The sequence below is a fragment of the Polyodon spathula genome, chromosome 21 (assembly GCF_017654505.1).
Source record: "Polyodon spathula isolate WHYD16114869_AA chromosome 21, ASM1765450v1, whole genome shotgun sequence".
Taxonomy (NCBI): Eukaryota; Metazoa; Chordata; class Actinopteri; order Acipenseriformes; family Polyodontidae; genus Polyodon; species Polyodon spathula.
Window position 1 is genome coordinate 10,375,744 of NC_054554.1, and position 24,209 is coordinate 10,399,952.

The 24,209-nt window shown below is 36.5% G+C and overlaps 1 protein-coding gene across 1 annotated transcript; it reads left to right on the top strand.

The window, feature by feature from the left end:
• The first annotated feature begins 381 nt into the window (after window positions 1-381).
• si:dkeyp-50b9.1 lies at window positions 382-23,738 on the top strand. The gene is made up of 14 exons (XM_041221471.1): window positions 382-413; window positions 3,470-3,662; window positions 10,011-10,146; window positions 10,398-10,569; window positions 11,380-11,544; window positions 16,243-16,330; window positions 18,816-18,940; window positions 19,872-19,933; window positions 20,341-20,407; window positions 20,717-20,801; window positions 21,496-21,571; window positions 22,934-23,002; window positions 23,116-23,211; window positions 23,654-23,738. The coding sequence occupies exons 2-14, from the start codon at window positions 3,504-3,506 to the stop codon at window positions 23,722-23,724; spliced, it is 1,371 nt and encodes a 456-aa protein (XP_041077405.1). The 5' UTR covers window positions 382-413; window positions 3,470-3,503; the 3' UTR covers window positions 23,725-23,738.
• The last annotated feature ends 471 nt before the right edge of the window (window positions 23,739-24,209 follow it).

The following is a 24,209-nucleotide window of genomic DNA, read 5'->3' on the forward strand; positions in this document are numbered from 1 at the left end:
CAATCAGGTCTGATTGATAGGACTCTAGAACCACTCCCATAACCACAACTCCAGAGTTTATTTGCATATCTCCACCTCTGTAAACAGCCAATCAAATCAGAATGCACCTTTAAACCTGCCCCATAAAAAATGAAATAAAAACAAAAGCATTTGTGGTTTTGTAGTCCTTGTTCAGACTATTTATTAGAGTATCAAAGCACATTTTGGGTCTGCGTGTTATATGAGGCAAAGATAAATTGTAATTTGAAGATAAACGAGTATCTACAGTATTTTTTGTAGTCAATTTACAGAGTTATTCAGTACTTGAAAGTCGAATGTTGTGGTGCGAACTACACTTCCCATCACTCCTAGCGGAAGTAAACTCTTGTGTCCATAGCAACTCTCAACTTTTTCCTTGTTTGTGTAATCTACAGGTAAGAATAACTAAAACATAGAACTAAAACATAGGCAGATATGGTAGTTTTTTTAAAAAAGCTGATTTTCAATTATCGAGGAGAACCTCTTAATTTGTATACCGGTATTTTCCTGGACTTAGGTATCTGTCGATGAGATTCGCTATGTGAGCATAACAGTTAGTAAGTTGCACTGGTATGAAATATTGACCGGACTCGGATGTCCTTACTAGAATCCTGTATTAATTTATTTATTTTACACTCAACTCAACACTTGGTCTCCCCCTTTCAATGTTTTTATAATACAATTATTATATATATATATATATATATATATATATATATATATATATATATATATATATATATATATATATATATGTGTGTGTGTGTGTGTGTGTGTGTGTGTGTGTGTGTGTGTGTGTGATCGTTGCTCGTTCTTCTCAGCTGAAGACGTTGTAAATTAGTTTGCACAAGCTGAGTATTTCCTAAAGGAGTGACGAGTAGAACCTCTGGGGGTTTCACATTATTGGAATACAAACGACCACATTAACAGTGAGAACCCCTTCAGTAGTTTAACACCAGGACTGGAGAAAAGGAAACATTTATATATGTTTTGACCTTAGACAATGGAAATGGGTATATTATTTTAAACATGGGTTTTACTGGCAGTAGCTGCTAATGCAAGTAAAAATCATACTGCTATTAACATCTGACCTACCAGAATAATGCTAATAATTTAAAGCTGGTTTCAGGACTGCTTTATTATTTATTTATTTATTTATTTATTTATTAGTAGATGCCCTTATCCAGGGTGACTTACAGTTGTTTCAAAATATCACATTGCTAAATATCACATATAAGAGCAGTTATAAAATACAGTAAAATCAGTAGAAAATAAGATCAAATTCAAATAAGAGCAAAATAAAGAATACAGTAAATAATTACACATTCAACTAAGAGCAGTTAAACTTATAGTAAAATTATTTACTTATAAGAGTAAATTCCATTAAGAGCACATAGTAAGTACGGTAAACGCATATGAACGATTTCAAATAAGAAAAATAGTTATCCACCACTAGCCTTAGGAATAAGTTGTAATTTATATTTACACTTCCGGTCAAAAGTTTTAGAACACCCCCATTTTTTCAGTTTTTATTGAAATTTAAGCAGTTCAAGTCCATACAAAAAGACCTTTTTCAGGGAACAAGTAATGGGTTAACAACTTACAGCTGTTCTGCAGCAATGGAAGTAAATTAAGCCCTGAAAGTTGATGCTAACAATTCCTACAGGTGTCCCAATTTTGTTGATTACTTACAAACCCTCTGTCTGTATAAAAGCAGTGTTGGAACAGACTGTGTTGCTACACCCTTTTAAGCATTATTTGGACAGTATTGTACTGCAGGAAGTAGTATATTGCTATCATAATGGCGAGAAAAAGGCAATTAACAAAGGAAGACAGACAGACCATGTGGCAGAGCACAGCTCTTCTCTTTAGAAATTGGCAGGGATGGAGTTAAATTCCCCTACCTGCCTGGGTTCATTGTGTTCAGGTGGCTGGGGTTGATTAGATGATTAGTTTAATTAACGATCAATCAGTGCCCAGCCACCTGACATAAAAGGAGGCCTCTGCTTCTCATTTGAAAAGAGGGAGCTGAGGAAGCAGGTTGGTGGTTTTTTGGTGTGTGATTTTTGAACTTTGATAAATCCAGTGAAGGCATTCCCCAGCCTGGAAATTATTATTTTTGTTAGTTTTGCTTTTTGTCTTTCTTTTTGTGTTTAAATTGCTTTTTTTTGTGTATTTATAATAAAATAATTAATTTTTTGAACTACAGACTGTCTCTGCGCCTCTATCCACTCACCAGCCTGCCACATACCATTATAACCCTTAAAAGTGTAGGTCTTTCCTTCAGAGAAATTCAAAGAAAGCCAAGGTGTCAGTGAGTACAGTTTCCTACACCATCAAAAGGCACTTGGAAACTGGAGGAAACTCTGACAGGAAGAGGTCTGGCAGACCCAAAGCCACAACAGAATCAGAAGACAAGTTTCTGAGAGTCAACATCTTGCGTGATAGGCGGCTCACAGAACAACAGCTTCAAGCACAGCTTAACACTGGTCGAAGTAAGCAAGTCTCAGTTTCAACTGTGAAGAGAAGACTTTGAGTGGCAGTAAGAAAGCCATTGCTAAGATGGCAAAATAAGAAAAAGAGGCTTGCCTGGTCCATGAAGCACTGCCAGAGGACTACTGAAGACTGGAAGAAGGTCTTATGGACCGTGAATCAAAATTTGAAATCTTCGGTTCATCACGCAGGGTTTTTGTATGCCGTTGAGTAGGCGAAAGGATGGTTCCTCGGTGTGGGGCTCTTTTGCTGGATCCATTCATCCTACAGCAAGATAATGACCCAAAACATACCTCCAGTCTATGTCAGAACTACCTTGGAACAAGACGGTAGGCTTCAAAGCATGGAATGGCCAGCACAGTCTCCAGACTTAAGCCCCATCGAGCTGGTTTGGGATGAACTGGACAGAAGGGTGAAAGCAAAGCAACCTACAAGTGCAACACATTGGTGGGAACTTCTGCAACAGTGTTGGGAAGAACTTTCCAAACAATATTTGATTTCCATTGTAGAAAGAATGCCACGAGTGTGTTCGGCTGTTATATCTGCAAAAGGTGGCTACTTTGAGTCAAAAATTGATTAGAGTTTGTTAAACAAAACCATTCCATGATTTCTTTTTTATCTCCAATTGTTTATTTGTTCTGTGCTTTAATTTCAGAGTACATTGAGACAAAAACTGGAAAAATGGAGGTGTTCTAAAACTTTTGACCGGTAGTGTATATCCCACCTACAGTAGTGCTAAATAACAAAACAAACAGCTGTGAGAAAGACATATGAGAGTATTGATGTTTTATGTAGTGTTAGAATAAAACAATATTTGCCAATATTAACACACAAGGGTCCTAATTTTCCATATTTTTATTATTATTTTTTTTTTAATTTAGTTTATCAAAATACAGGTCACAATGGATATTACTCTAGTTTTAGACAATTACCATATCATTATATTTATTTCCTGCAGGCTGTCCAGAGATACCTGTGGATTAGAAAGAAGAATGGCAAATGAGAGCATTGTTGCCCACCTTCCTCTGGCCACCTTTAAACAAAAAGAGAAAGACATGGATGGTGGCCAGAGAGTCTTCACTGTCTCCCCAATCCAAGTGGACTTCCATCGACTCCTCCGCATGACAACACCACCCCTGCTCATCCCAGAGGTGAGCATCGATTTCTGTGCAGCATGATCGTTACGCTGCTCGCATGCAATCACATACTCCATATATGAGGAATCAATTCCAAAATCATAAATACATCCTGCATGTTAAACCATTGTGAACTGGAATTGGCTTGAGGTTTTAGTCAGATTCAAGTGCATAGGTTCAGAGGCATTGATTCCTCCAAACCCAATTGAGCTTGGCATGTAAACTTTAAGAGAGCTAGTTTTAAATTGTTGGATGCACAGCAAGTGATTCAGACACAGAAAATTATTGAATTAACTCCATAACCTTTTTCAATTCATGGATACCAGATTGATACTTTTCAACTCAAAAATCATCTCCATGTAAACTCTGCACATTTGTTTTCAGATTCAAAAGAATCAATTACAAAAGTATTGATTTCATGTGCTTTAAATATAGTAATGATCCCTTTCTCCCGCATCATCAGAATAATTTCCTAAGCAGTTCAGTTTTTTTTCTCTGCCACTGTAAAATGTGTCGGTTCAAAGCTCCCTGGTAGCTAATGCTAAGAGCCGTATGAACTCAGGGTTAGGTATGCCTGGGTTCCTGTGAACAGGTTCTTGTCTAATAAGGCTTGGATGCCATTCCTTTAAAAAGAAAAAAAATGTAAAGGTGTCTTCAAGTATCGCCACTCTACTATCTGCTAGGCTCTGCTCCTCTGAGACCAATTATATAAAGCCTTCATGTGTTCATAGCGGAAGAATGCGCGGCACACTGGAACGTACCAGTGGTTTTACTAATAGAAATTACTGTCCTAGCAAGCAAAAAAAACAAATCTGTAGGGACTGGGGCATTAACAAAGTATATAATCTGCAGTCATTTGTTTTTGTTTTTTAATTTCGCAATCAATAATTCTTATACATAAAGGTGGGAAGTGAAATATAGGTGGGAAACATTCTATATTTAAATAGCCGAGTCATTTATTTCCTGGCAGTTGGCCAAAAGTTAGTTGCTTACAATCAAACATAATGTGTAGCTTCTGAAGCATTGTTTAAGTAGAAACTGGTGTGTCTTGTCCAGTGTAACATGTAAAATGTTTCCTACACAATTATTTGCAAATTGCCCCACTTTGTATGTGTTGTGTTTAATTCACAAAACAAGTTTAAGACATAAAATAAAATAAAAAAACTATACTTTTCCTTTCCACATCTTGTTGAGCAAACGCATTGATAAGGTATACCTCAGTTAGGACTGTAATTACAAATGTAATTGCTAGCATTTACAGTGGCTTGCGAAAGTATTGACCCCCCTTGGCATTTTTCCTATTTTGTTGCCTTACAGCCTAGAATTAAAATTTATTTTTATTTGGATTTCATGTAATGGACATACACAAAATAGTCCAAATTGGTGAAGTGAAATGAAAAAAATAACTTGTTTCAAAAACTTCTAAAAAATAAATAATGGAAAAGTGGTGCGTGCATATGTATTCACCCCCTTTGCTGTTAAGCCTCTAAATAAGATCTGGTACAACCAATTACCTTCAGAAGTCACATAATTAGTTAAATAAAGTCCACCTGTGTGCAATCTAAGTGTCACATGATCTCAGTATATATACACCTGTTCTGAAAGGCCCCAGAGTCTGCAACACCACTAAGCAAGGGGCACCACCAAGGAGCTCTCCAAACAGGTCAAGTTGTGGAGAAGTACAGATCAGGATTGGGTTCTAAAAAAATATCCAAAACTTTGAAAATCACACGGAGCACCATTAAAGCCATTATTAAAAAATGGAAAGAATATGGCACCACAACAAACCTGGCAAGAGAGGGCCGCCCACCAAAACTCACGGACCAGGCAAGGAGGGCATTAATCAGAGAGGCAACAAAGAGACCAAAGATAACCCTGAAGGAGCTGCAAAGCTCCACAGCGAAGATTGGAGTATCTGTCCATAGGACCACTTTAAGCCGTACACTCCACAGAGCTGGGCTTTATGACAGAGTGGCCAGAAAAAAGACATTGCTTAAAGAAAAAAATAAGCAAACAATAAGCAAACACATTCGGTGTTCGCCAAAAGGCATGTGGGAGACTCCCCAAACATATGGAAGACGCTATGTCTGGCGCAAACCCAACACCTCTCATCACCCCAAGAACACCATCCTCACAGTGAAGCATGGTGGTGGCAGCATCATGCTGTTGGGATGTTTTTCATCGGCAGGGACTGGGAAACTGGTCAGAATTGAAGGAGTGATGGATGGCGCTAAATACAGGGACATTCTTGAGGGAAACCTGTTTCAGTCTTCCAGAGACTTGAGACTGGGACGGAGGTTCATCTTCCAGCAGGACAATGACCCTAGGCATACTGCTAAAGCAACACTCGAGTGGTTTAAGGGGAAACATTTAATTGTCTTGGAATGGCCTAGTCCAAGCCCAGACCTCAATCCAATTGAGAATCTGTGGTATGACTTAAAGATTGCTGTACACCAACGGAACCCATCCAACTTGAAGGAGCTGGAGCAGTTTTGCCTTGAAGAATGGGCAAAAGTCCCAGTGGCTAGATGTGCCAAGCTTATAGGTACATACCCCAAGAGACTTGCAGCTGTAATTGCTGCAAAAGGTGGCTCTACAAAGTATTGACTTTTGGGGGGGGTGAATACTTATGCATGCTCAAGTTTTCTGTTTTTTTGTCTTATTTCTTGTTTGTTTCACAATAAAAAATATTTTGCATCTTCAAAGTGGTAGGCATGTTGTGTAAATCAAATGATACAAACCCCCCCAAAAAATCCATTTTAATTCCAGGTTGTAAGGCAACAAAATAGGAAAAATGCCAAGGGGGGGTCAATACTTTCGCAAGACACTGTAGGACAGAAATGAGTCTGTGATTTGGATATGTATGCTTAATTAGCTGATTAACCTGTAGGAAAACAATAGAGGTGTATAGTATATAGTTAGTTATTTATCTTAAAATATACAACACAATTAACTAAAAATAGCCTGGGAATTGAGTCAGTAATAATACATGCTTTTGCTTTGAGTACAATAAAAACAAAAAAATATTTAAGAAAAAAATCACTGGTAATCCAACCACATTTGTCTGCAGTATGAACTTTATTTGCCTAATAGTAACAACTCCAATTTTAATTACACTGTATCTGTTTTTGAACTCTTGATTAAGACAAAGATTAAGGGAGTATTCAGGCAGCCCTGTGAAAATATAGAATCTTGTAGATGAGAAAATCTGCCATAAATCCAAACAGACCAGCTGTTGCACAGGCTGGAGATAAATCCTAGCATACAACATGTGAGATTGCTGCAAATCCCAGACAATAAGGCACATTACCTACTGCAGTTAGCAACTCCTCTTTACTTTCATTCCAGCTCTATCCAAACCCACGCTCACACAGGCAGTGTATTTGAAGAGGTGCCTGCAGGAAGAAGGGATAGTGAAGTGTATTATATTAGAAGTGCTTCTACCAGTTCTCCTTTTTGAACCCAAGGATTTCAAATATATATTTCAACTTGTCCACATTTCCAGTTCATTCTATTACAGAGGGATACTTCTAAATACTCTACATTTTCCTAATATTTTATTTCTTACCTGTTTCCCCGTATGTATTTATGTTACCAGTACTGTAAGGAATTGTATAATCTTTATGCATGAAATAACTCCCTCAAAAGATAAAGTGCAGTTGCTACTGATAGGATCCAAAGGGAACATGACTTATAGTAATTGAAACAATGCACAAATTTAATGAGACCAAAATAGAGCTTTTTGGCCTCGACGCTAAGCACTGTTTGGCGCAAACCTAACACCGCGCATCATCCTGAGAACACCAATGGGGATGCTTCTCTGCATCAAGGCCTGGAAAGCTCGTGAAGATAGAGGGCAAAATGGATGCAGCAAAGTACAGAGAAATCCTGGAGGAAAATCTGCTGAAGTCTGCAAGAGACCTGGGACTTGAGAGAAGATTCATCTTCCAGCACACTGGAGTGGCTTAAAAACAAAAAGGTCAATGTCCTGGAGTGGCCCAGTCAAAGCCCGGACCTCAATCCAACTGAGAATATGTGGAAAGAGTTGAAAATTGCTGTTCACCAAAGGTCCCCATCCAACTTGACGGAGCTTGAGCAATTTTGCAAAGAAGAATGGGCAAAAATTACAGTGTCCAGATGTGCAAAGCTGGTAGAGACTTATCCAAATAGACTCATAGCTGTAATTGCTGCCAAAGTTGCCTCTACCAAATATTGACTCAAGGGGGTGAATACTTATGCAATCAATTATTTTCTGTTTTGTATTTGTAATTAATTTAGAACAATTTGTAGATTTTATTTTTCACTTTGACGTTATGGACTTTTTCTGTGGGGCAAAAACTCCTAATTAAACCCATCTTGATTCCATGTTGTAACACAATAAAAAGTAGAAAAGTCCAAGGGGGGTGAATACTTTTGAGAGCCACTGTAAATTGTGCGACCAGGTTGTAGGAAGCCGGGAGGTGCAACGATTGCATTTGTGCATGGTCAATTGCCTCCAATCTGAAATGCAAGATGTCTCTGATATTCTGGATATTAGCCCCAGTGATTTTTCAGACTGATGCGTGAGGGCCAAGCCACCAATTATGCACAATGACGTGGAATGACTCATATTGGCATCTACACACATTCTATGATTCTCTAGGTTCAGTGAATGTGTTTCTGTATGTCTGTTAGTGCTGTGATTGTGGGTTTTTTTGTGCATGCTTACAAGTTGATTAGATATATTTGGATACAAGTGAAAAGATTAATAATACTTTCATGCTAGTTTAAGATTTAGAGCAGATATTTTTTCATGCATAGTTAAATAACTAAAGAAAATCAGTTCAATACATTGGCGTGTCACTTAATTTCCGCTGCCGAGCTCAGCCAGATGCATTATCACAGCTCAATCACACTTTGCCTTTATCACCCTTGCTTCACAAATTATAGCAGGCAATAATCGCTTCATAACGGGCATTCAACTTATTACTTAAGGTAGGGAGGCTAATAGCAGAGATTTGCTGTTGCTGATGGAGTTTTAATCCTGTTACTGTTTTTTTTTTTTTTTTTTTTTTTTTTTTTGATCAGGTTGGTTTTAAGTCAGCATGATATTTATATTAAAGAGGAATGAATTAGTCCAGGCATTGGTTGGGGTAATCTTAATTTGAATACACTTTTGACAATTTAAAAATACATGTCTTAATAAGCTAAATAAGCATGCCCTGCGTATTTCTTGTCTAGGCACCTATGTGCCCCGTGCACAGATCCTTGCATACCTTCCCGAAAACTGGGAAAAAAGTGTTGTATCGCATATCAGGTAATGTAGTTGCTGATATCTGAATTATCTATGGCATTGAATTTGGTTGTACACAAACGCAGTGCAGAACAAAAAAAAAAAAAAAAAAAACGTCTAAGAACATAAAAAATCCCAAAACATATTACTATATAATTAAATAAATTCAATTACATTTATAGATTAACATTAAACCCAAACAGCACTCTATTAGGAATATTTAAATATTAAGAATATCTCTATTTTAGGAAAGAAAACATGGAATCCGATGGCATTGCTTTGTGTAAGATAATACTGTCACTGTCTTCGCACCACATTCAGTTGTGCCTGCAATACAGAGATTGATACATTCGTATATTGTTTAATATGTTTATATTTGAAAATGAAGACGTTATGGCTAATCTGGGGCGATACTATTTTGTTCAATGAAATATTTCTATGTGGCACTGATACAGCAAGTGCTGTCAGACTCTTGCTTCTCGTTGAGTTTACTGTAGGCAGACAGAAGATCAGTAGTTTAAATCCCATTGCATTCAGTCCCCAACCTTTTAAAAGCACAGTATCCATCCCTACCCAGAAGATTCAAAGATACAGTCGACAGATAGCGCTGCCAGTGTTCTAACTGTAGGACTAGAATATTAATTAGGTAAGAGCACAGTAAATAAAGCTTAGATCCTGCAATATAGGTCATCTTTCAGTTGGATAATATCTGTCTTATATTATGTAACACACACAGACACAGTGGAGCTATGTTTAGGTTATCTTTTTTCATTTATTTGCAAGAAAGAAAAAAGTTGAACAGGCAGCATAGCCTTTTACAGCTAAAATTAGTCCAGCGAGCACTTTTTGAGTAGAGCTTATTTGCACAGCTTTAGAGATTTCATATGATACTTACATAAAGTGTGCACCAGCAGTTGAAGATGATGATTTTGGGTAATGTTTCAACACAGTGCTTACGTTATAACAGTGTCTGTTTTAACCACTCAAATAAATTGTACATTTAATTATGTTCTAACACGATCAGCTGTAAGTACCATGTACAATGTGAGGCATTCTTCTTGTCTTGCTCTCCCAAACTTTTGTTTGTGTAGGTGCAGAATACTGATGTCCTGTGCACAGTGGTAGCCCTGTATGATGTGTGCCTGCCTGAAATTGGACCTGAGGATGTCCACTCCACTGTCTACTCGCCTGGTGCCAGCACCATTCTGCTTGTCAGGGACAAAAAAGGTACTTGATTGACACTGTACAGTGTCTCTGAGACTGCCCTGTCTATCTCTACAGCAGTTCTGTATGTCTACCTGTATATCTGCTGTCTGTTTGTTTGTCTGTAACCACATTTGCCTTTCCGTATGCCTGTTTGCCTCATGTCTCACTGTCTGGTTATCTCTCAAATCCTATTTCTCTGCCTGTCTGTCTGTGTGGCTAACCCTATTGACCTTTGAATATACGCCTAGTCTCTGTGTGTTTGTGTTGTTTAGAGGTCTTAGAGGAGTATAGACAGAGAACACTGTCTCACCGTGAGAATGAAACTATCCCTCAGCCGCCTGCAGATACCCGGAATGAGGAGCACCAGGGGAGATTCTCACTGGCATTCAGCGACACAGAGGGTAGTCTGGGAGAGGGGGCGGAGTCAGGGGAGGATTCTGACAGGTGTGTATTTCTTAGATATATTCCACACTCTTATGTTCCATTATACAGTGACTGGTCACAATGTATTGCTCCCGGCTCACTGTTAGATTGAAATGTTTGTGTCTTGTCCTGTGTTGAAGATTTCTCTGACTAGGCTACTGTAGTGGGTCTCTTGTTTGTCACATTTTGTTACACTTCTCTGCAGGCTCAATCCATAAATACCTGTTATCTCCTACAAAGGTTGCCAATGTAGAAAATAAATCCAGGAAGCTGTCTTGATGGACTTTTTTTTTTTTTTTAAACTTATTTTCAAAAATGAATTTAGATTACACTGCAGTTGGAGTTTAGTTACAAAACAAAAGGGAGTTCAAAACATGATTCAGTTATAGTTGTGCAACAGTTAAAGTATTGTATTATTACATTACTCTGTATTTTATAATAGAGTTGTGATCATCTGTTTAGCAACCAGGAATGATAACCTACCATGTGGCAGTTAGTAACATCACTGGGTGGCATTATTACTTTTACAGCAATGACGTTAAACCAAAACCACACAGGTGTTCCAATTATTTTTATTGGACATTAACAGTGTTGTTACTATGATCCGCCTCCATTTTATATCAACCTGTTGGGTCTGTTCAATTGATAGGAAAGATGGCTGATCTAAATACTGCTACTGTTCAGATCAGTTGAGTAGACCCCAGTGTCTTTATAGTTGGTACACAGCTGTTTCAATAATTCTCTTGTGTACAGTGCAGTGTCTGAAATTTTGTTGCTGAAGTTTGTGTAGTGTGGAGCAGAAATCTAAACTTGTTTGTTTTACCTCTGTAGGGAAGACTGGGAGAGGTTTAATGGTGGAGTGAATGAATTCCTGCTGAAGGCGATTGATCGGCGTGTACAGAGGAGGAAGGCACAGGAAAGCAGAGAGATCCTGCCTTCTGCCGTAGGGATAGAGTCGCGGATAGTGGCAGCTGCAACATATGAACTAAAACGACTGTAAGTACTCCTGCAAGTCCTAATACAGGTATACACATACAGGCACCTCTACACTGTCTCTCTGTCAAGACAGCAGTCCAGCCAATAACTGTTAACAGACAATAGAACCAAAATCTCACTACACTTTATATTTGGAGTCTTCTGACTAGAATATATAAACCCAGACAGGAACCAGTTTTATAAATGTAATCTTTTATTAATACTACAGAAATGTCATATAATTAACACATAATTTAACAGGAACTACAGAATCCTCTGGTATGACGTTTGTAGTGATAGCAGCACCCTATTCTGTTAAAAACTAATAATATATACCAATAAAATATATAAAGTATTGGGATGCTTTATTGCAAAAAATAAATCTTGTTTTTATCATGTTCATACGTAGGTACAGACCTGCCATTACTTCACATTGTAACCCTGTGAGATAAGCCAGTAAGTCACTTGTGCTTCAGTAGTGCCCGTGTGGAAAACTTGGTAGATGCAGCACCTTCTGGAAACAATATGTAGATTGTCTTCCTGGGATATCAAAAGAAAATTATTTGTGTAAAATAACTACAAAAAATTTTTAAAAACTGCATCACGCAACAGACTTTTTTTTTTCTACAGAGCAATTATCATTTGCCATTATTGATGCATTGCAGATTCTGACGGTTTTTGCCTTTGTTCAGAAATAATTTCTTCTGTGGTGTTGTGAACTCCCTCCCCAACTCTCAGCTATATGTAACTGAAGTTATGTAATTATTTCTTAAATGAGGTCTCCCCTCCCAAAAGGTGTCCAATGGCTCATGTATGGTAGCATCTAAAAAAAGTATCTTTGTAATCTTGTCAAAATCTGTTTCCCCTCATTGTGGGTTCTTTAAGAGCCCTGTAATCACATGTATGGGGGCTAAAGGACATAAAGCGTTATGCCCTTTTTACTAGATGATATAATATCTAATTTCAGCCAAATTCATTTTTACATGAAACATTTAATTTTTTAGGCAAACTTCCAGTGTATTTTAGTCTGGTAAGCCCAAGTTATGAAATAAGTACTTGTGTATTGACAGCATATTCCCAAAACATGCGTTATGTGCTAAAGGACATCAGTGAAACACAGTTGTTCTATTTTCTCATAAAAATATAATGCATCCTTCTAAAAAAAAGTAATACTGAATTTACAGTATCAGTATCTAGTAATGACACATGAGAAGGAGTGGGTTGTAGTGATACAGCCAAGTGCCTTCTGCCACCTGAGAAGTGGGTTGTATCAGCACAAACCACTCCAAGTGTTATTGTGCTTATAAAATGGCTTAAAATGACTATTTTACATATGCGATCCCATTGTAGTTAAGGTCCATCGCAACTACGCTCGCCCATGGTTTTATAAACTGTTGCTCTGCAGCCTTCAGTACTAAAGCACAAGGATTTAGAAGCATTCTCGCTCTGGCCGAAGTTTCCAGATTAAATATAAAGATGTCGAACGAAGTTAACTCACATTTTGTTGTACAATTCAGTTTACTTTCTAATCATCTGTTAGACTAATGAATAATCATGAAAAAAAGGTGAATGTGGCCTGTAGCTCTTAACCAACAGCTGCAATGTATGGAATGAAAGGAAGCCGAACTGTTAACTGTATGGCTTTGGAATGTCAGCAGCCAATCAGAATTCAGGACATGTCCCAGCTGTTTTATAAATTGAAATAAATGACCAAGAAGCTTGACAACTGCAGCCCTAACAAGGCAGTTATTTGTTTTTGTTTGTTTTTTGGGAGGCTAGCAGTGAGCTTGGGGGTGCCTCAGGGCTCTATCCTGGATCGCCTGCTTTTCAGTATATATGTACTCCCACTCCTAAAGCAGGGTACCAAAAACATTGCTTGGCGTGCATATATAGTATGCTATTACTGTGAATGTATTGACCGATTTTGAGATTATTAATAAACTTAAGAAATGTTACGAACAAGAGGAAGCTATTCAGCCCATCAAAGCAAGTTCACTTCCCTGTACCTCTATTCGGGTCATATATATATATTTATATAAATGTTTTCAAGGGAAGATGAGCCATAAGCTTGGTTACCAGTGTTATTTCTTCTAATAAATTGACATTATGTTGAAATGTCTGATATTTGCATACATTTAATCAATAATGGCCTTTCTGTCTTTGAAATGCTAACAAACAGCTGTTGTAACATTCACTTAGTTATTCGTTACAGCTTCAAAGGGCAAATCATTGTTAAATATTATAGATGTAGATGTAAACACATTTTAATATTAAGCAACAGTCACATAGTGTTCATTTATAGTCATTTGTTAAAACCTGTTTAGAACATGCAAAGTGTATTAGTTTTCTTAATGAGGACACTTCCATTTATTGACACACCCTCATTAAACTGAATGCCAAGCCTATTTATAACATTTTTTTATACAGTCTGGTTATCAATATTTTAGATAAACTTAAGAAGGAACAGCAGGAGGCATGGTCCGATCCCCCTTTTTCAATATATATGTAAAATGAATGAAAAACAACATTTAAACTAGGGCTGACAAACAATATTTTTTGTCCAGTCCTAAGCCGAGCTTGTGCATATATGAAATGCACAAAAAAGTTTTTTTTTTTTTTTTTTTTTTTTTGTGATACCTTTTAATGAGATGAGCTGAATATGTACATACAATACACTTTCAGTACCATAAAAGGTCTCTTCTTCAATGAGAAGTGGAGAGGAATTTCTTTACCTCACACTTAATATTGCAAATATGACGAAACTTGTGAATATATCTGGAAGCTCTGTGCCTGTATGTCTCACTCAAGTTTGTAAGTGTGGATACCGAGGATGTCGGTGGTGATTTACTTTTTCAATACTGCCGTGACAGGGGATCTGTGTTACTTGTTTAAGTATGTTAGTGATTGTGTTGAGAATGTTGACCTAGAGAAAGTAAAAGAGTGGGGTGACAATTGAAATGGAGTTTCCTATTCTCAACTGGGGATATTATAATATGGGTATATGGAGTACATTTTTGGTTTTATGTGTGCCGCACATGTTACCCACATCTATACCCATATAGGGTGGATTTATTTGAATTTTTTACTGCTGTGGTGGGCGTTGTACAGTGTGCCACTAACATGATTTCTTTTAAAGCTTTTCTATTTTTATTTATTTATTTATTTTTTTAACCACAAGCCTGGAACAGCTTATGGCAGACAGGGTGGTGTCTGCAAAAAATCCCCCCAAAAACTCTAAAACAGTCCCAGTGCTCAGACAAACTCTTCATGTAAATGAGAAGGAGAGGTGCCGCCAGGGCACTTCATGTGGTCAACCTTACTGGCTGCTATCCTACACTGTGGCTATTTCCTGTTCCTGGTCATATCATTTAGTCTATCTTTGAACATTAACCTTGTTAACTATAGATCAGTTGGTATACTACCTCCCATCCTTCCGTTAAAAGTAGGCATCATTGCCTAGTTTTTGAGTTCTCCAATAAAGTCAACGTAGCAATTATGCTGTGTCACCACACCCTTTACTGTGATAGTTTCCATGTGGCAGAACCCAGCAATGTGGCTCAGTGTTTAACTGGACTATAAACCCTTGAGATACTAATACCTCTTACACTTGAGTAGAGTCAATGTTGGAAAGCAATAATAAAATATATACATTAACAGACTGTGTAATTTAAAACGTGTGTTTTTTTTTATTTTTTACGATCAATACAAGTGTGTAAGGTATGCAAATGAACATGCAAATAAAATACCTACAATATCTTTTTCCCTGTTAATGTTACACTATTTGAAGGCTCTGACTGCTGTATTGCAGGTAGCTGGCATCTTACACCTTTGACCTCTTGCGATGTGCTCAAATTGACACTGCGGTGGAAAGCCAGCGAAGACATTTTTCTTTGGTTGATACTACCTGCTTGTACTGTGGCCAAACCAACATGATTCATCTGAATTGGTGTTTGTCTCATTTCAAGCCTCAAATATAATTTTTGTAAATCATATATATGAGAACATTTTATTATCTTTAATATGGATGCTAATGTATTGCCACACGTTATATATATATATACACACACACACACACACACACACACATATATATATACACTGTACTGTTTATCAGATACTACATTCTTTATTCTGTTTATCAGATACTACATTCTTTATTCAGTCATATTGTCAATATGTAGATTTAATTATATGATTTAACCACTGTCTAACATAATCTAGTGTTGGTTAATGCATGCATTGGACTCACTTGGCTTGCCTGGACTGAGTGTTTTGTCACAATGATATTATGACTTATTAGAAATATGTCAGTGTTGTGATGGCTGGCAGAATTCCAACTGCACACAGTCATAGTGAGTGCAAGGGCTCTATAGAGAAGTGAAAACTGGTCCCCATTATCACTGAATACATTACAGGAAGAAATGCTGTCTCCATGGCAAAGCTTTACTATGAGAAGTGAAACGTGCATTTCTGTCTCTTTCTGTGGTAAAAGGTCGGTTGTTAATAGCAGGGATTTACACCATATATATCAAACATCTAGTTTGGTGTGAAACACTCTCCTCAGTCCTCTAGTAATGTAAAATTGAAAACAATTCCATTATAGTGCTTCCCGGATATTAAGAACACTGCCTGGAGTTCATTAACATGTACTATTTTTGGAAACTAAATACTTATGATGTCACTTCACTTAATCCTGTGTCCATGGTTACATTTTCACAGGAAGTCAGGTGAGAAGGTGCTGCAGCTGGCTTTGTTGTCTGCTAGAAAACGCTTCCGGGGGTGTGGAATGGGCAGGTATTTGCTGGAGGTAAGAACATAAAACATGTATGAGATTGTTAAAATCAAGCAATAGGGGCTGTGCATTCTTAAGACCAGGACATTTTACAACAGTGCCGGAAAAAATCTTAATCATCCACCTGTGGGATATTAAATGGGGTTTATGACATAGAGGACTGACCACAACTTAACTACAATACCTCACCCCTTTGTGCAAGCCTTCACGTCTTACTGTGACAATGCCATTTCATTACTACTTGTTACTCATAGCATTTGTAAGCAACATTCAGGAAATTTAAGTAGTGCTCTATTTATTGTATAGCATACATGATTTCAGGTTCCTCTTTTTTGTTTTCTACAAATAGCTTGATCAGAGATTACTACTGTATCACAAAATAGTAATCCCTTTAGAAAAGTTATTATCGAGAAGGTTAGTTGACATCGCTGTTTAGGTTTAAAAGAGATTTAGTTATCCCTGAAGTGCGTTTTAAAGCTATCCGGATTAAGCTTGATAAGAACATTCAAATATTGTGTGAAGAGCGTGCTGTGTCACAACAGGATTACCACAACCTTAATGACATTACCCTACTGCTGGTGTTCAGTAAAACCCATTCACAGCCACATTGCCTTACCTATGGACAGATTTTCTTTTTTTTATACTGTGGAATCCTGGGGGGTGGGCACTGAGATTTGTGTGTACAGCATGTTATTACAGGGAGCAAAGATTTCATTCTGTTCAAATTTAAATAGCTGTATTTTAATGTGACTACTTGTAAAATGCAACTTTTAATTTATAACAGGTTGATTCTTACCTTGTTTTATGACAAGTGTGTTAGAGAAGCAAAAATTGAAAGACTGTAGTTTTATGACTGTCAAACCAAGCTTGGATTTTTACTGCCACCTACTGGAAGCCACTTAATTGCAGCTACAGCACAGTACTGTATACATTTTTTAGGGAATTGCTGGAACTAGCAGATGTCTATGGGGCACTTCACAAGTAAATAAAGATTAAATAAACACTTCAAAACATGCTCCTTAAAACACCTTTGAAAATGAAAGCAACAAACAATAATCAGTGTAATAAAAACAATTAAGTTAATCAAGTTATTTATTCTATAAGTTGTTTGTTCTATATCACCGGTGTGTTAGCTTTTTCCAAGCTTGAAGTGCTAGCATAAGGTATTTTTCTTCTTAATAAGTTGACGATTACCAGTTTTGTTAAATTTACACTTTACTCCAAGGTGGTGGAAATTGTATATGTAGTAAATACCAACCTATCCTTGAGAACATATCATGCTAAGGTCTTATTTTAGTCTTGTGCTCAGTAGAATTACTCCTATAAATGTCACACACATGGTAAACCTGTCCTACACTTCTGACTCAGAAGCACAGCAGCTCCGACTCTCCTAATTGGAGCTGTTTCTACAAAGTTTTTCAGAGACCTGCATTAGGGAGTAGGATTGAACAGTCACAAATTGAATGTAAAAAAGTAAAAGCTGTATAAAATAGAGAATCTATGGGATTGAAATAATTTTGAAAACAGGTTGTTTTCAAAAATACTTTATGAGATCAAATGAGAATGTAGAAATTTAAGGGCGACGTCATGTTTAAACTTTTAATTCGATCATGCAAAGAGTGTAAACATATTTGAGAATTTAAATTCTCAAACGAGACTTTTTCAAAAGTGATTCATGTTACTTTTATTATACAGGATGACTTATAATTTGTGCATCATCACAGAGCATTGTAAAAATTGGAGCATATGTGGAGGATGATATGCAAAGGGAAAATATCTGACAGAGGCACCACCAGGGTTTCTCTGGTATAGAGATGCCGAATGCCTACAGTTCCTCATATTCACGGCCCCTGCATGCTGTATGAATTATCAATCGCCCTGTAGATGTTTCTTTCTCTTCAAACACATTTTATTTATTTTTTCAAACCTGTAATTGTGGCTCAATTATTTATGTATTCTTTTCCCTCATAGAAAGAATAGCAGATGGTAAGAGGTAGTGTGGTGGGTCATTCGCTTGTCCTCAGTTGAATCTGCTCTCATAGTTTGCTGCATTATTCATGCACTCATTTTGTGTTCAGGTGTGGTTTCAGTGAAATGATTCCAGTTGGTGTTTAAAAGAGTTCATGATTTTAAACAGAAGGATTACTACTGATCAGTTAGAATGCAGTGAATCTTACACCTCGAACAACACCAGCTGTGATTTGAAAATAAAATAAAGAATAAAATCCCTGTTCTCTGCCCGTCCCGTGCAGAAAGGAGTGGCACTTGTGTAGAATCCCAACTAATGTGTTTCTACAAGGACTACATGCAAAGCAAGACATTATGACAGAGTAATCTAGTGATCTGCAGTGTAGGGCCATCTGCTGGTATTCTTGAATGAGGACAGGGAGTGGAGAAGCTTGCAGTTAGTTAAGTTTTTGAGATATGCTTCCAGTGCATTATAAATTGATAGTTGGTAATGTTGAAATAATGCATATTCTAAACTGCTTTTTCTCCCAAGCTCCTGAAGGACCACTCAGTATGTGGTTCTTACGATGCCCTGCTTGTCCATGCTGACAGAGATGCAGTCGAATTCTTTGCTCGCTGTGGATTTTCCGATGACATCATCCTCAACAGTAAGTTCAGGTTAGTAAAGGATTGAATCAGAATGTTACATTTCTTACAGTCTAGTAAACACAACGGCTCAATACTGTTTTCTGCAAGAAGTTTCACATGCAAATTCAATAGTGCTAGATAATGAAAACAAACTATGATATGTCAAATGATTGGCAAATCAGCAATCTAAAACCTGAAGTCTTTTGTTTTAAAGTTTTTCCTTTTGTTTCATGATTTATATTTGCTTATGAATACAAACATTTTCCTCAATACTGCATTTTGCTGAGAATTCTATGTGTGGGTTGATAGCCCTCCTACTTTAGTATTCTACTTACAAATGGTTAAATCAGAGGCCTTTACAGTAGCAAAATTGAGTTCCTCTGTATTTCTTCTATTTTTTTTCCAAGACTGTTAATCTCGAGGTTGTGTACTCTAGCATGGCTTTAACCAGCAGTTAAATTGTGTGTATTTCCAATAGCCTAAATAATAGCTTAATACCAAAAATAATCTTCTACTTACATACAGCTTAATGTCTGTTCAGGTGCCTTGTACATTAAGGTAAATCTACTTTAAACGTGGTTAAGGATAACACTCAAGGTCATTTACTAGCGATTAGAGATCCCATATTGACCAGTGAGGTTAAAGGAAGTTTCCTATCCATTTTCGAATGTACATTTCAACCTATATAAATATAATCTTATGCAAACACTCGTTTTAAAAGATAAGTGAACACATCTAGTTCAGTCTAATCTATTTCAGACCTGCAAGTTGTTTTGTGAAGCTTTCTTATGGCATAAAGATTTTCTTCTGAAAGTGTGTTTCCCAATTTAAGGATGGTTTCGATGATATATTTTCTGCTATATATCTTCTCTTTCAAATCTAGCTCTATAAAGTAACCCCTTATTTTCAGTTTTTTAAACAGAACTTCATTTTTTTTTTTTTTTTTGTATTCACAATGTAGTCAGTTTGAGGATGACTGGACTAACACACAAATGATGTGCTACCTTCCAGCCTTTTCCAGTGGTGAGTAAACAAACCCTAAAAGCATGAATGCTTCCTAAACTCGTTAAAAAATGTTTATTCCCAAAAACTAAACATAGACCACAAAATAAGTTGTTGTGTAATACTGCTTTACTTTAGTAAATGTGAAAGTATATAACAAATGCTAATTTTCTATGATCATTTAGACTACATTTCATATCATTTTTATAGACAGTATGCATTTATCTGAAGGAATTAACTTCTCACTTGCCCTGCCTTCCTCCTTTTCTTTTGACATGAAAAGAAATGTACCTCTTCACACAGCTACACTATCCGCATCTATAACAGAGAGAGCTCGCCAAGATAGGTGATTTACATTTAACCAGTATGACAGAACTTTCCACACAGTAAATAATGTCTCTGTCCCTTCTGTCTTTCTCTGACTGCAGGAAAGGATGGCCCCTCCTCTGGACTCTCGCTTAACCTATCTGAGTTAGAGCTGGAGATGGAGCTTTGGTGAGAGTCTGTTTTTATATTGCTTTTCTTAATTTCATTTAGATTTATTGAATTTATGGCAGTGCAGAATATATTTCCACACGGCAGGTGTACAGAAAGTAAAGTAAACTTGTATTTACTGTGTTAGCAGTTTCTTAAATGGAAGTACTGTACAGAGCCCTCTGCAGGACAGATATATTAACATTTTTCTACACCCCATTTATTATACCATCAATTTTATTTTTTTACACATCTAAAACATCTGAAATATTTAAAGGTACAAAGTGGACCTAATTGCACTGATCCCTAGTTTATATTCTTGTGTTCCAGGAGAGTAAAATCTCTGGCAGCGTACCAGGCCCAGGCTGTGTGTATGACCAGGCTGGTCCAAGAAGTTGCCACACTTAGAAAACAGGTAGGCATTCACCTAGAAATAGACATGTCTACAAAAAATATGTATTACCTTAGGGGACTCAATGAGAAACCTACTGCAAAGTAACACCTTTGTACCCCATTCTTTTAATAATCTCCCTCAGGGGATTCAAACCCTGGCAACTGGAGACATCTGTACTTAGCACAAGGTGTATCACAATCTGGAGTTATATCCCCTTGAGTGCCCACTAATATACTAATGTGCATAACATAGATACACAGACTTTTTGTCAAAACGACTGTCAAAGGATCTAATTACATCTACAGTATAGTGACAAAACAGTGCATGTTGGTTTCCAGCATTTTCTGATGGGGTTGTGACCAGGTCCACTTAAATTCTGTTGGCACTGCACCGTAACTGCCATCATTTTGTGGTGTAAGGCTAGAGGATTGTAATTGTAGCAAAAACTTGATCCATTTTTGAACAGTTCTTTTTAGAACTTGCATGGCAGTACTGGTTGTTCTAAATTGTTACTACCCTTTTTTTTAAACAATGTATTCTTGTAAATAGCTCTTGTCATTGGGAGAAATTTGTCACTTTTAAACATTTCTAGATGAAAAATTGTTAAAACATGTTCTCGATCATTTTAAAATTGAAATTTAAACAACATGTCGTCTGTATATTTTACTTTTATTCCTTATACCTCTATTCGTGCGTATGCTTATTACACTGGCAGCTGGTCTCACAGAGGGATCAGATAGACACACTGAGCACAGAGCTGGAGAGAGAGAGGGAAGACAGACACCAGCTGGGTGAGTAGTCACAGTTCACTGGGAGCTGATGCAGTGCTTGTGAAAGACCGGGCCGTTAAAGACAAGAGAGACCATCATCTTTCAACCGTATCCCTAGAAAAAAAGTCTGTCTTTCATATGAAGACAATTTAAGAATAAGAATTTTAAAAAAAAAATGGAATGTAAACTGGATAAATAAAAACATTTACTTTGTTGATTTGTTGCATTTTGGATTGTATTCTGAATCCGTGCAGTAAACCCGCTTAAGAATTCTGTGATTGTGAGAGGTTTAGAACTATGTCATATTCAATTAGAAACATCTCACATGCCTTGAACTCTAAAGTCAAACATAAACAGCAAAGTTGTTCACCACACACGCATCTTTCAGATGGAGGTTAAATCAAACAAACAAAACAGTTGGGGTCATTTTGCGTAGAACAATTCAACAGCTGTACAAAAAACAAACTTTTTAATGTAATCTATGCTTAAAACAGGATGTGTCAAACAAAACAAAAACTCAGCAACATAGTACAAACTGCTACTATTGTTTTCAGCTGGGTTTAATATTTGCAACTGGAAATCATATCCTTCCAAAAATAAGTACTGCACATGAACACAGTGAAATAAATGTACTGTTTAAAAATGTTGTATTCCACTCAAGCAGCAGCCTGGTTTGCACTCAGAATTGCAACTGAGACATGTGCTGAACACTGTGCTGTACTCACCACTCAACCCCTCCCCACATACGCACTTACACACTGTACGCACAGAAGAAGAAAAAATACCTCTATGTTGTACTTTGAAATAGAAAAAAAAATCCATTCATCATTATCCCTCTTTGTACATGCATAAAAACAAAATAAAGGTAGCCCTCCTGTCTTTCAGGTCTTTATTAGAAGCTTTTCTAACGGTGACTGTCGTGAAGGTCCTTAACGCTATTACAAACCTCATCCTTCTCATATTTTTTGTTGTTTTAAAAGTTGTTTTACACCCTGTGCAATCTTCCACAAAAAAAAAGTTGGACCAAGATGCAACTGTATCAAGAAATAGAGTTCAAAAATAGATTTATTGATGACTATATATATATATATATATATATATATATATATATATATATATATATATATATATATATATATATGCTTTAAAGTTAATTATCAGTTAAAGTTATCAGATAAAACAGGACAGGGTATTTCTGCCTGCAATGCTACAAAGTAGAACCCCTCAGTGACTAAACTGTGTATCAACATCTTTATACTGTAGTACAGTATGTTCGAAAATGTATTTTAATCCATATAACATCCCCAGTTTATTTCTGTAGTTTCCACATACAGCACTTGTATTTTCTAAACTCATTGTAGTCTCTGCCACTTTCCTGTTTAGAAAGAAAGTTTCTGGACTACAGACTGGAAAAGACCAGACAGATTCTACAGATGAGCAACATTAGCTTAGGTTTGTAGAACATAAAGATTTACAGATTTGTTCTATTTGTATGCAGTTTCAACTCCTTTTAGATTTCACTGAATTATACTGTGTTTCTGAACACTGATTCCGTTTGATTTCAGCACCTCTCTCCATCAGCAGTGATGAAGATTCTGTGGAGTCGAGTCTGACAAAGGCAGGAGAGCAGAGGGAAGGGATTGAGGCTATAGAAACCCAAGGTGAGTCTTCCCAACGCATTGACTATAAATCACAGGAAGATTGTGGTATTTTAATGTGTCAGCGTATGCACAGCCATCAGAAAAAAACAATTCACCTTCCTCTTCAAGGGGCACCATAAACAAATATATATTGTGGCAGAGTTGGGGGAGAAGAGAGGAAGATGTAGTCCTTGAGGTGTAGTACAGGACTACATCCCCCAGAATGCCTTGTGGTTTGAATTAGTCAGGGTGGGGATTTATTTTATAATATATAATATTTTATATATATATATATATATCCCTTTCTCTATTCTATATATATATATATATATATATATATATATATATATATATATATATATATATATATATATATATATATATTATATATATATTATTTTAATATAGACATAGACACACACACACACAGCATCATTTTTTTTCTTTCTTTTTCTTTTTGCAGGAACTTGCACAGGAGAGATGTGCTTGGTACCATGCTTATCAACACCTCTGGATCCTGGTAGCAATGTATAATTATTTGGTTTAAATAAAATAAGCAATTTTTAACAATTTTCATTATCTACATTTTTCCTTTTTTTTTTTTTTTTTTTACACATTAGTAATCTACATTACTGAAACTTATGATTTGTTTATATATATATGAGAGAGAAATGCATTCCCTGCATTATTTCCTAAACTCTAGAAAAATAAGTTACACTTCAGTTATAATTCTAAGATGTACATTTGTTTAAAAGTGTACCTATTGTCAGTTTAAAACCTTCACATACAACAAATAATTGAATGTAAAAGAATAAACCTCTCCACATAATTTCCAACAAATGGTTTCTGTAATGTGCTTAAAGTTTTGGTTTAGATTAACTTTGTCAACTCCTTTTAAAATTTTAACTTTTAAGATTTTTGTTGTTTGTTTGTTTTTTGCCACGCATTATGTGCTCAACAAGAATTAAAATGACACATTAGGACTTGAAACAATCGAAATACTATCTGGATGAAGAGCA